This window comes from Coturnix japonica, chromosome Z (genome assembly GCF_054131305.1).
Source record: "Coturnix japonica strain WE chromosome Z, WE-NBRP24, whole genome shotgun sequence".
Lineage (NCBI taxonomy): Eukaryota > Metazoa > Chordata > Aves > Galliformes > Phasianidae > Coturnix > Coturnix japonica.
The window spans coordinates 54,983,523-54,996,095 of record NC_140702.1 but is presented as its reverse complement, the minus strand read 5'-3'; the positions used below and the strand labels follow the sequence as shown (position 1 = coordinate 54,996,095).

At 38.3% G+C, this 12,573-nt stretch overlaps 1 protein-coding gene across 2 annotated transcripts in view; it reads right to left on the bottom strand.

Annotated features, from left to right (window-relative positions):
• Positions 1 to 4,374: 4,374 nt before the first annotated feature.
• ITGA2 (integrin subunit alpha 2) overlaps positions 4,375 to 12,573 on the bottom strand; it is a 62,452-nt gene continuing 54,253 nt past the window's right edge. For both annotated transcript variants that reach the window (XM_015848698.3, XM_085528806.1), the window contains 3 exons: positions 11,043 to 11,132; positions 8,081 to 8,197; positions 4,375 to 7,355 (listed from right to left, as the gene is read on the bottom strand). In XM_015848698.3, the coding sequence (XP_015704184.1) occupies positions 7,266 to 7,355; positions 8,081 to 8,197; positions 11,043 to 11,132 (297 nt within the window). In that variant the 3' untranslated portion in view covers positions 4,375 to 7,265. The remainder of the gene's footprint in view (positions 7,356 to 8,080; positions 8,198 to 11,042; positions 11,133 to 12,573) is intronic.

The window sequence follows — 12,573 nt, the reverse complement described above, 5'->3', positions numbered from 1 at the left end:
GTGCAGACAAAGAAGAAAATATAAACTTTGCCACGGTGTAGTTAACTTCTTGGTAGTGGTTGCTTTCCAGTAGCTGTGTCTCACAGAAACATGCAGCTGGTATTACAAGTCCTTTGCATTAAAGATGTATGAACTGACCTTGATTCAAAATTAGATTTAATACTCTCTTGGCAACAAGCTTGCATTAGCAATAGCACATAAACCTGTACTTAACTAACGATGTCTAGACATGATTGATTTTGAAGGACTTTTTTTGACTGCGTAATTTTGTGGGTCTGCAGAAAAAAAAAATCCATAAGTTTAAATAGCTTTAATAGTTTGACTTTAGACAAGTTAGGATGCAAAGTCATCAGAATGGATTAGTTGTTCAAAGAAAAGTTAAATCTGTTGTATACGCAAGTTGCAAAGAGTTCATAGCTTTATGTATGCCTTTAAATTCATATTTACATTTTTAATAGCTTTTCTTATGTTTTACAGTGTAAGAGAAAAGGACAGACATAATATGCCTGTTCTTTCACTGTAGGCAATAGGCTGCTTATCTGATTAGGTCAGGTTTCTTTATATTACCATTCTGTACCATAAAACATGGTAGATGCTAAAAGTTCAAGGTGCTGTCATGTATGGTATTTTTACTGATGACAAACGGCAGATTTAGCTAATTGTTATTGAGGTAGAAAAGATAGGTATTCTAAGAAAAGGGGAATGAAATTAAGTAAAACCATTTGCTGAAGCTTATATATCATTTCATAACATAATACTTAAGCCTCAGCTTTATAAATCTGTTTCATTATGTTTGCAGTAGAAACTTTCGCAGTTGCTAGCAGCACAAAATGAAACTGGAAAAATAGGCAGTGATTTTCTTCCCCAGTGATGTCAGTCATTTTTAATGTTTAGTGATGGTTACTGTACTAGGTAACCTAAACCCCAGAAAAAACACACAACTTCAGGTAAAGGAGTGGTTAAACTGGTTTAAGTTTTATAGCGTAGTGCTGCACTTTCTCTCAATGGAAGTGAGTTCTTCCTCTGCAGGGCAGCAGCTGCTCCTTGTATGCATGTATGTACACAGCTTCCAAACCATGTGGGCTCTATTAGCTAGGCAGGGCTGAACAAGTTAAAGGTTGCATGGATGTTGGAGAGAAGCCCTCTGTTAATTTGGGTATAATTTTTGCTGGGAATTGTATGGAATCCTGACTACAGATCACTTCTTCAGACAAGTGATTATTTTTGTTCTTAACAAAACAAACAAACAAAAAACCTTGAAAAAACACACACAAAAGAAAAAATTAAACCCCAAATCAATAAAAAACAATCAAATACACAAACAATTTCCAGTGTTTTTTGGGTTTTGTATGTGTGTTTGTATGTGTTTTTGCACTTTAATTTGTTTGGTGTTACCATCCAAGTGGTTAATTTCAAGCAAATGGCTAGCTTGCCTTGTGATGTAAGGTTCATGAAAGAAGTAAAGCCTGTACAGTTCTTACGTGCTCAAGCTGTGCTTTGATGCAGAAGACTGATATGTAGAAGAGTTAAAATGTGCTTGGATTCAGAAAACCTTAGGATGATCTAGGTTGTAGAAAATATTCAAGATCATCAAGTCCAGTGATTGAGGGCAATTCCTGTGTAATCACGCTGTTGCCTTAGTACTTCTCTGGTGCTTCAATCTCTTTGAGGATTTGTCCAGGGTGACCTTAAGTGCACCTTCTCCTTCAGCAATGCAGCTGGGAAGTAGGGTGCAGAAAAGAAGAGAAAGAATAATGGTGTACTTCCCTGCAGTGACCAGGAACAATGAATGGAAGAGATGCTGTACTGAGTCACAGCTGAGTGCTACAATGTGTGTATGCTGCCATGGTCAAAACAATGAAATGTCATTTTGTGTCCCTAGCTGTGCATGAGGCAAGTACTGCTTTGTTCTGGAACAATGATGCATCAGTATTGTGTAACTTTGGGTTCTTCTGCTGGCATCTGAAAGCAAAGTGGAAAAGCCTCTAGGAGAGATGATGTGCATAGAGGTAAAATGTATCTCACTTAAATGTAAATACATACCCTGAGCTCTTCGTTAAGGCTCCTTCTGTAGTGCTACATTCTCTGCTAGGAAGAAATTATTTTAAGATGGCAAATTACTCTTACTCTAAGATAGTTGCCTGAGGCTATGTCTAGAGCAACCCAGAACTGCTTCCAAATTTCCAGGCCTGGGGATGAACTTCAGCTGTTTGACTGCATGTGAGGGAAAGATGTGGCTGCACATGTCCTTGTTTCACAGAAGTAGGCTGCTGGGTGAAAACTACCTAGTGTTCTGATGACTGTGAGTTGGTCAATGGAGCAGTGCCAGTGCAAACCTTGTTTTCTGGGATGAGTGCAGCTTTTTTTCTGATTTGGCTATAAGTGAAGGTAATCCTACTTCACTGCTGCTCTTCCAGCTGTGTCACAGAGTGCTGTAGAAATGGGGCTGTTGGGAGAGATGGATGTTCCTGGCAACAGACACTGTAAACCAGAGGGTAAATCTGTGACTTGTGTAGTGACCTGCATGTCAAAGTGTATGCAGAGGAGTAAAGAACGTGTCTTCAGAATGACAGCTCGGCTTCTGAAAAGTCTTGGATTTGACTGGCAATATTTAAATAGACTATTCCCTTTGTCTGTACATCAGCATTGCATAAGTTTAAGTTTCCTCCATCAAAACCTTTCATTTCGTTCTGATCACAAGAGAAGCTCAGAATGATAGATATTGTGAAAACGCAATGTGAAAATGTAACTGATGGAAGAGGCACCTACCCAGGAGATGGCAGCAGAGGGACAGATGTGTGTGCGGGCAGCCGCCTGGGAGCACAGCCACACTGTGCTGGGCTCCATCTGCTGCAAAATACAGGTGCTCACCTCTGTAATCCATGAAACTACTGCTGTTGTACTCAGTAATGTGGTCTTTAAGATACTCAAGTTTAGTTTAAACTGTCGTTTCTTACAGCTTGCTTTGCCTGTAGCTGTTCAGGGAATTTCTTCTTCCCAGACTATCTAATCATAGAATCATAGGAGGATTTAGGTTGCAAGGGTCCTTAGAGACCCTCTAATTCAACTCCCCTGCCATGGGCAGGATTCCCACCCACCAAATCAGGTTGCCCAGGACTGTGTCCAACTTGGGGCCTTGAGCATCTCCAGAAATGGGGCATCAGTTAACTTGCCTGTGCCAGTGCCTCGCCATGCTCTGAGGGAAGAATTTTTGCCTAACATCTGATTAAATCATCCCGTTTAGTTTAAAGCTATTTCCCTTTGTCCTATCACTATCCATGTAAAAAGTCAGTCTTCCTTCTGTTTGTAAGCTCTTCGAGTACTACTTAAACTGTTAATGAAGTATAATGAAAGTAGCTCTGCTGTAAGCTCTGAAAATTCAGTTTTGAGCTTTTCCATTAAGTGCTGTCTTGCAGAGGTACATGAAGAGTTAAAAACAGGTGGATGACTACAAATGAGAAGTGTTTCTTTTAATATCTTAGGACTGTGATTTTCTTGGTCCAGAAAACCAACCAACAAACCACAGTCTTATAATATGAATCACATTACAAAAATTAGCATCCTTATAGATTTTGGTAGCAATTCTGTTTTAAAAGTTTGATTCCTGCTTCTTTGAGGGAAAGAGGTAAATAGTTTTTAAAACTAGCACATCAAGGCCTGAGATTGCCTATGAAAAATGAATAATTGAAGGCACGAAGGTTGATTGAAAAGATAGGAGTTGGCTTTCCTGAGGTTGTGGGAATTATGTACACTTTATTACCTGTTAAGGTAACAAAAAGTTGATGTAGTTAACTATAGATTTCATATTTGTACCATTTATTTAATGTGCAAGGTTCTGTTATGAGCCAGTTTTGTATATAAAAGATCATACATGCAAGTTAGTAGAAAAGGGAGCTGGTTTTCAATTATACTAAACACCAAAATATGGTGAGTGACAAAATGTTGTGCTTTAAGATTAGAAACATTTGATTCTGTTTTATGGGAATTTTAAGGCTTGTAGCCATAAAGCATATAGGCACAAGACACAGCGCTGGCAGAATACAGTGTAATTTTAGATGCCATAGAAAATAATCACATGCATATGGGAAGGCCTGGCCCTGGTAATGTAGCAGCACTCAGAGCTATCAAAATATAGATGTATTGTGCTAATGTGAACTGATTGGTAGTACAAAATAGTGTACTGGTTGTCTAATTCTCGTACCTATAATCTACAAGATTTTCAGTGCAGCTTCTTTGTGTACCGCACAGAGTCATCATCTTAGGGTTCTTTGCTGTGTGCTACTGGAATAATGATATACTTGAGCCCATTTTATACAGTGCTTTTTCGGTAGCATCTCTTTCTTTAAGTTGTTGTATAAAAAAAATGAGTCTGTGTCCAGCAGTATTCTTGTTTTTATTATAATAATGCTACTAGGCCTTCAGGTAGGCACCACAGAGATACAGTCCCTGCTCCCAGAGAGCTTACACACTAGTTTTCAGAAGTCTGTTTGCTTATAAACTCTCTTTTCCATCCCAAATCTACATGTAGTCTCATGTGAAACTCTGAGTTTAGACTTGATTCTAATACTTCAAGAAGTCAGCAGCTAGATTCAAGACTAAGATCAGATACAACTTGAGATTGTTGAGTGAGTTCCTGACTTCTCTGCTGCAAGCACAAACAGAAGTACATGCCGAAGTCCAACATTTTGAGTATTATTTCATTTGCAACATGCTTTTTTTTTGTTTTTTAAAAAAGTAAAACTAAAAAAATCCACAATACAAAATATACATTATATTTCCAGCATTATTTGTGGCTGTGCCAACTTAACTTAAAAGTGCAGTAAAGTCACCCATAACAAAAACTGAACTAGCCATTTAAGTACTAATCATGAAAGAAAAAATAAAACTAGTAACTTGAAGTGATTAGGATAGAAAACCTTACACATTGCTATGCCTTCCCTTTATTTCAGGGCAAGTATTATTCCCAGGACTGAGAGGACAAAATAAAACCCAATGTAGACTGGTGAACTGAATGACCACTGTCCTATTAATGAACTGTTAAATAAGCAAGATGTTGGGTATCAGATATTGACCTGTATTTCATACCTGTGGTTGAAGAAGAAAGTCTGGCTCACTGCCTACACCATTTCTAGTACAGCAGCATGAGAGATGATATATACTAGTCTGCTTTGTTGTGAAATTCCTCCTATGGCCTATTTTATGATCCTGGTTATGTAGAAATTTCTCACACATGTAGGTGTAGGATTTTGTTTTCTTCCTTATGACTTCATACAGTAATTGAGACAAATTTTTATCTTTACTTTTGGAGCATTTTCTTGTAGGGTTCATAACTATAAGTCAGGACCACATTCTTTAGGTTTGAACAATGGCTTTTTTTTTTTTTTTTTTTTTTTTTTTAAATTTTAAAATAATTGTTTTGGTCACAAACTCAGCTAATGGCAACAATCTTGTCTGACAGTGGAGATCAGAATCCAGACTGTTTCTCAGAACGCTGAAGAAAAAACACTGAACAAATGTGTAACCTCCAACAGATACAAAATAAATCCAAAACACATACAATTATACTGAGAACAATCCAGCTGTCACTGCAGATGAAGCTGTTATTTGCCAAAGAGATGATTGGCTCATGACTGATTAATCTTTAGTGATTCAAAAAGAAGACTGAATAAAACTTCCAAACATGCTCAAATGTAGTTTTTTAAATGTCCCTTGGAAAATAATTCCAAAAGTGCCTAACTGTATTTACAAACTAGTTTCTGGGGAGAGAAAATGTAACTTCAGGTTCCGTGTCAGGCATATTTAAATGTTTTACTCTTCAAGTAAATCACATCAAGTCGGAAGCAATTTTAGTTACGTGGCAGCATCCATAAAGACAACACATGTGTCTTCTGTCACAACTGCACTTAAGTAACCACCAGCTATGAGAGTGAAAGGCAGACAGAAGGCCAAATCCCCTGACTGTTACCAGTCTTACAGGGCCTTCTGACTGATCTATCATTAAAACTGGGCAGCACGTGGTAAATTTGAGCTGTGTAACTTACGCAAACACCCAACTTGTGTTCAGAGTTCCTGCAGAGCTTTACGGTACTTTACTATGCAAAATACAAGCTAACTTCTTCAAGACATGAAGACAAAGAACCAAATAAAAAAACGACAAGTAGGTCACACTGAACTTTGGTCTCTGGGAGGGCACTGAGATGCTAGAGAAACAAGTGCAGTGTGCAGTTTATCTTCGAATCATAGAATCACCAAGGTTGGAAAAGACCTGCAGGATCTTCTCCGTCTTCTGTCCTAGCATGTGCATACCACCTCAGTCATATCCCCTTTAGCTCACCTCCTGCTCTCACTATTGCAAAATCTTCCAGTACAGAATTAAGGGCAAGATTTTGACTCTGTTCTCTATTTATGTCAAAAGCTAAACTGATGTCAGGTGGCCTACGCACATAAAGCCCTGCGTAACAGTATCAATTGTTCTTCTCCAGATGAAATTGAAAGCCAGTCGTAACATGACAGAGAACATGTTGTAAGTGGTTATGAAAATCTTATTTTCTTCTCATAGACAGTATTCAGAAGGCAGTTACATGTACTTTGATAATTTGTGATGTTAGTGTGAGGAAATGGTGGCCTTTTGGAACAGTATGCTCATCCAGTTGCCCTGTAGCACGCAGATAGATGTCTTCTTACATAGTTCCCACTTCATAGACTAGTTAAGACAAAGGTTTGCTTGTACAAATTTCTGTAAAACAATAAGGATGGAGCTAGTCAATGAAAAAATGAGTTTTCTTCTCCCAGTCTGGAAGCAGTATAGCAGTATTCACCGCACATTCATCATCAACTTAATAGAAAGTGTCCTTTACACATATGGTACTTGTCAACTGAATTACGAACTGATGCTGTTCCACAATAATCTGAAATAAATTGTTCTGTTTCACTCTGCAGTGGATCAGGAGAAGTGTTGCTGGCACAATACATTACTGTAAACTCCGGACCTGCCAGTTCTAAGGGCTAAGTTTGTTTGAAAGGCAAAAATATACAAGAAAAAGCACTATAAATCACTTCTGTAAAAACAAAACCAACAAACTGTCCTGCAGTTACTCTTATAATAGAGCAGAATCTGTAAAATATTTTCATCTATTAAAAAAACCCAACACTTTAATTAAAAATGTTTAAATGCTATTAAGCTTTAAGGCACTCCAGCTGAAGAACTGATTGGATCACAATTTCTATTGGTGGCTCAGATCTCTCTTTATCCACATAATACATCTTCAGTCTTTGTCTTTCGTGAGTTCTGTAATTTCATCAATATCTTCTATATCCTGTGTCATTTTTTCATACTGTCTCTTGAAAAAGCCAAGCTGTGAAGAGTATGGAAATAACACCATGTTACAATCAGTCATCAGTACTTACATCTCTAGGTTAGGCTAAATACTATGATGGAAGAAATGCATTATGTGTGCATGCACGCACATGCAGTGTTTGATTTGTAGATGATTCCTAACTGTAGAGTGAAAGAAGCTGGGCCTTAATTTCCTGACTGGGGCAACAAATGTTAAAATAGTGGCACTGAGCAGCCAGTCTCCCTGCTAAGACACAGGGATATCTAGGCTGTCTTGGTGTGCCAGGGTCTCCCAAGAACCAATGCTCTGGCATGTACAAAAGCTTTTCCTTCCCTCTTATCAAGGTATCCTTTGTAAATCACTTGATGTCACCCTTCTCTGTTCTTTTTGCCTGTCTGGCATATATTGTCTCCTTGCTTCTATTCCCCAGACTTGTCCACTGAAAATACAGTTGGTGAGCTGTGGGAGGAGGCAGGGGAAGAGACAAAAATGATGTTGCCCTCATTTTAAGGCACTGGCAGCACATTTATCATTTTCATGTTGCCCGTATCTATGGTGATTCACTTCAAATTTTGATTTTAAAAGCTCCCATCAAGATTGGAAAGCCAATCCAGTATTATTCTTACTACTAAACTGCGTATGCAGTTTTGTTCAGTTCCAATGAAGAGAGGTTCCAAAGAAAACAGCCCACATGCGCTTATCCCTTTCTGCTTTTCTTTTTAAGAATATAAACACCTACTTACTTTCCATAAAACAGCAACCAATGCTAACAGCAAGAGGAGTCCAGCCAATATACTGCCAATCACAACACCAATTGGTATCTCAGCTTTCTCATCTGGCTTTATTATTGTAACTGGGATCTGAAAGCAGAGAGATGTGGTAGGGGTTAACATCACTAACAGCATGAAAAGCAAGATTTGTAAACCAAGTACTTATTAAGGATAACTGTAACAGATGTATGCCAAGATCAGTGAATGGAACACACCAGACAATGGCAACCTTTTCACTGGGGTCCACAGGCACTTGCTTGCACCACAGTAGCACTGAACATTTAAATATTAGAGACCCTCCATCGCTCTTGGCCATATACAACAGGCACAGAAACAATCTCTTCATGTCAGCTTTCTGCCTTTCCAGTAACAGGAGTACTTTCAGAATTATCTCCCAGAGTGTGGACACCCTGCTACTAGGTAAACCAGAGATACTGACATGCAGGCTGGGAATAGCTGCGCTTACAGGTGCATCTACTCAAAACAGACTTCAGCTGCATCAGCTAGAGAAGGACTACTTTCAACCGAGTGTTTTTAGACTCCATTCTCTGTAGTAGGCAGCCATAAGAAACAATCGTTAGATCTTCTAGTGTTAATCTGAGTTCTCCCGAGTTAGCTTCAGGAATTTGCAATAAGACACAGGGGTCAAACAGGAGTGCCTCTAGGACATCTGTGCGTCCCAAGAAATACCAGAGAGCTCACAGAACGGCATACAGTGTCTGGAAGTTCATTTTCAGGTGATACCCCATCTAGTTGGATTCCGTATGACCAGCTATCTAGTTTCACATAATGTAGTGGCACAGGGAGATACTGCTGTAGTATTTATGAACTGTCAAATCTTTGGAACGACATGTGTTTAGCATGAAGATTTTTATTTTTTTTTTCCTTCCTGAAACATGATAAAAGAAGTCATGTCAGTTTACTTTCTCAGGGTTGCTCGCTCAGTGCATTTGTCTGGTGTAATTTAATCTTAAGCTTTCTGGGAAACTTGCACTGAGCTGACATCTCAGTGATTTAAGTCATTTCTGCTGGAAAGCTCTACTGCTGTGTTAGGTGTGGCTTTATGTATTCATTTCACTGAGGCAGGCTGGCTTTATGTATTCTCTAACAGAGCAGCTTTAATGATGATTATAGCAGGTTAACATTCTGTCCTCCAGTTGGCAGTCCTTCCCAATGTGGAAAGAATCTAAAAGCTTTTACGCAAAAGTATCAAGCAGTTTCTCCACATAACATCACAAGGTAATATTAATTAATTTGACTACATGGCAATCCAACCCATCCTGATTTTAAAAAGCCAGTATCGTATCTATGTGGAGTTTGCCTGGTTGGAATTCACCTCATCTAATGCTATATCTATAACATGGCCCTTGGCTTCCAATGGAAAAAGACAGACCTTATTTTAGGGCATAATTCACCTTACCTATTTTTAGCAATCACCTATGTGATGTGATTAACTGCACCTCAAATATACCTATTCTTTCTGCTGCTAAGAGTTTATAGGAGTGCTAACTACTGTATGGATACATTACTGTATCTAATGTAGATACTAAGTTGGACGAATCCTAAAACTCTAGCTGCTTTTCTAAAATAGCAGTGTAAGTTGGAAACAAACTCAGATTGCCACTGCATGGTCCCATTCCAAAGGAAGTGTGAAGGAACAGAGAGTGGCCATAATTTCTGGCCTGCCAAGCTATGTGTTCAGTTCTGGATGCTGTCTCCAAGACTGAGGTGGCAAAGGGAACTGTTTGCCCTAGGAGAGTGTATGGTACACCGCCCTTTTACCAGCTGGCACATTTGCCAAATCTTCTCACAGGGCAGGATTCTGTTAAGTTAGGATGGGACTAAACATCTCCAGAACATAATGTGGATAACTTTCATGGTCTGTTCATCCACTGTCTCAGTTGCAGATAATTCAGAGGTTGGCTGAAAAACTACCATTTGTTTGTCAACCGACTTAAAGAAAAAAAACCTGTCACTGAAATAGTTAAATTCTGAAATCACCAACAGCAGTGCAGGAAATACAAATTTGGTAGTATCATGTTCCAGCTGTACAAGAATACACACTCAAGAGTAGTCTATGAGCTAGCTAAAAAGTCTGTGCAATTAAGTGGAATATTTGTATTTTATGTTAACGAGTTTCATCTTCTGGCAGAAATACTATGTCACAAAACAGAGACACTCAGCACACTTCAAATACAAATAATGTAATTTTTCTGCAAAATCATGGCATTACTTACAGACCTACATATATTTTTCCCTTCTTCTGGGATTAGAGGTTTCCTTGGATACTAAGGGATCTTTTTAGAGGTTATTTGCAAAAACAGAATTATCCATGATATAATAATGACAAAAATAGTACCGAAACATGATCTCATGAGCACTTTGAGATAGATCAATCATTTACTGTCTTGGTACATACTTAACTAAATATTCCATTGCCTGTGAAAGGACTATACTACATATTCTTGCAGATATTTGACTCCCGTACTAACTTACACTTTGTTCTTCAAAGATCTGTCTGCCAGCTTCAAACCAAGTACAGTTATAGAAGAAAGATTAAAAACCAGATTTGCTAAAATGTTTCTCAGAGCTTACTTATCTACAACAGTTAATTCTGTCAGAGAAAGAAGTTCAAAGCTTGATCTCTTCATGCAGATTCCTAAGTCTTTAACTGAGTTTTGCTGATACTTCTACGATCCTTTCAAAATCTGAAGATTTTAACTCTGGTTTAAGAAGTAGTCAGATGAAATTAAAACATATTTGTAACATATGGAAGTTTGTATGTAGCCAAAAGGATACATTTGTTCAACATAGTTATACATCATAAGAGGTTGAAATTTGCTATGTACTTCCAAATGACACTGGAAATTAATATAATCAGTTTAATTCAGTAAGAGAAATAAAAAATATATGTATTTAATTATTCATCACTTACAGTTAGGGCATTTTCTCCAATTATAAACAAATCAGTGTTATGCACATTGATTTCTGCCTCAGCAAAGAGTTGCAGTGTTTGGAAAGTGGACTGAAAGAGAAGATGATTAACAAAAATTGTAAAGCTCTATTACAGGACAACTCAGTTAGAAAACAGACATCCTAAAATCTTGTTTTAAATCTTCCCAATTCATAAGAAATTCACTGTATTAAGAAAATCAAAATGATCTTCCTTTTTATTTCTCCCAAGATAATTCATTTATGAAAGGAATTATGTAATCCCAACTTAACTTCTTAATTTTGCTATTTTTATTTATTAACAGTAAAACTACAGAACTCTCCCCCTTTCACCTTCTTTAACAGATCAACTGAAATAGAAGAATTCAATTATTTTTACAGTTATTTCAAAGCTGTCACTGCTGATAGCTAGGAAGTGATGAGAAAAATATGACAGTGAAAAAGGGAGAAATCTCTCTGGCTTTTGAAAGGAATGGAAACTGGATGTTCTTTCCCTTTTTTTTTTTTTTTTTTTTTTTCTTTTCCCATGACCTCTACCCAATTCTTCTCTCTTTTTCCCCCTTTATATTTTTCCTACCACTGTCTGTTCCTCTCCACTGCTTAAATTCTGACATCATGTCCTCAGCTTAAACAAAGAAGACAAAAATCCAGGCCAGTTCCCATTTGAAAAGGGACCATGTGCCAGATACCACTTCCTCTGCAAAAGTATCCAGCTCAGCATTGCTCTTATCCCCATGCCACCTCCCATGTCCTGCTAGCATGCTGGTCCCAAATCCTGCGGTGTCACTGAAGGCAGCTTCTGGTTTGTAAGACTACTTGCCAGCCATCTCAGATGCAGTGAGCATTTTCTCCTTTTGCCTCCTCAACCATTTCTCTGGTTCTGAAAACCCTACCACCATTGCAGGTACAGGTATGGTAGGTCTGACCACAGGAAGTGTGAGATACTGTGATCCTGCAGCCATCAGTGTGCACTGAATGGCCCATCTGCAGCATATAGCGTGCCTGTACCATGGCTGGCTGTCCTGCAAACCTGGATATCTGGAAATCTGCCCAACCATGTTTCAAAACACCTTCCCAATTCCTAAACACATCTTTCTTTCCTTTGTTTAGCAGGAGCATACCAGGAAATCTGTTCTCATCCTGGACAAGGCTGACGACTTGTATTTTTGGCTGTTAGCACTGAATGTTGACAGTCAAATAGAAAACAACAAAATGGGAGATGAAAGGAAAACTGTCATTTTCCATCTTCCCTTCTCATCTGTGAGTGGTAAACAATTTGTTTCTAGGCACTGTCTTGTGCAAGTGACAGCCTTTTATCTGGGTCTCCACCTTCTGCACGTCTGTCAGCACTAACAAATGCTCTTGACCCAGCCAATTTGAAAAACACCATCTTTAAACACAGGCAGATGCTTTTCTTCAAATACTTGCATAAGTACGTTACATTATCAGCCTGACCTTTTCCTTTTAAGAGTTGAATGCTGAAGCTGACAGCAACCCTGCTGTTAAATGTCAAT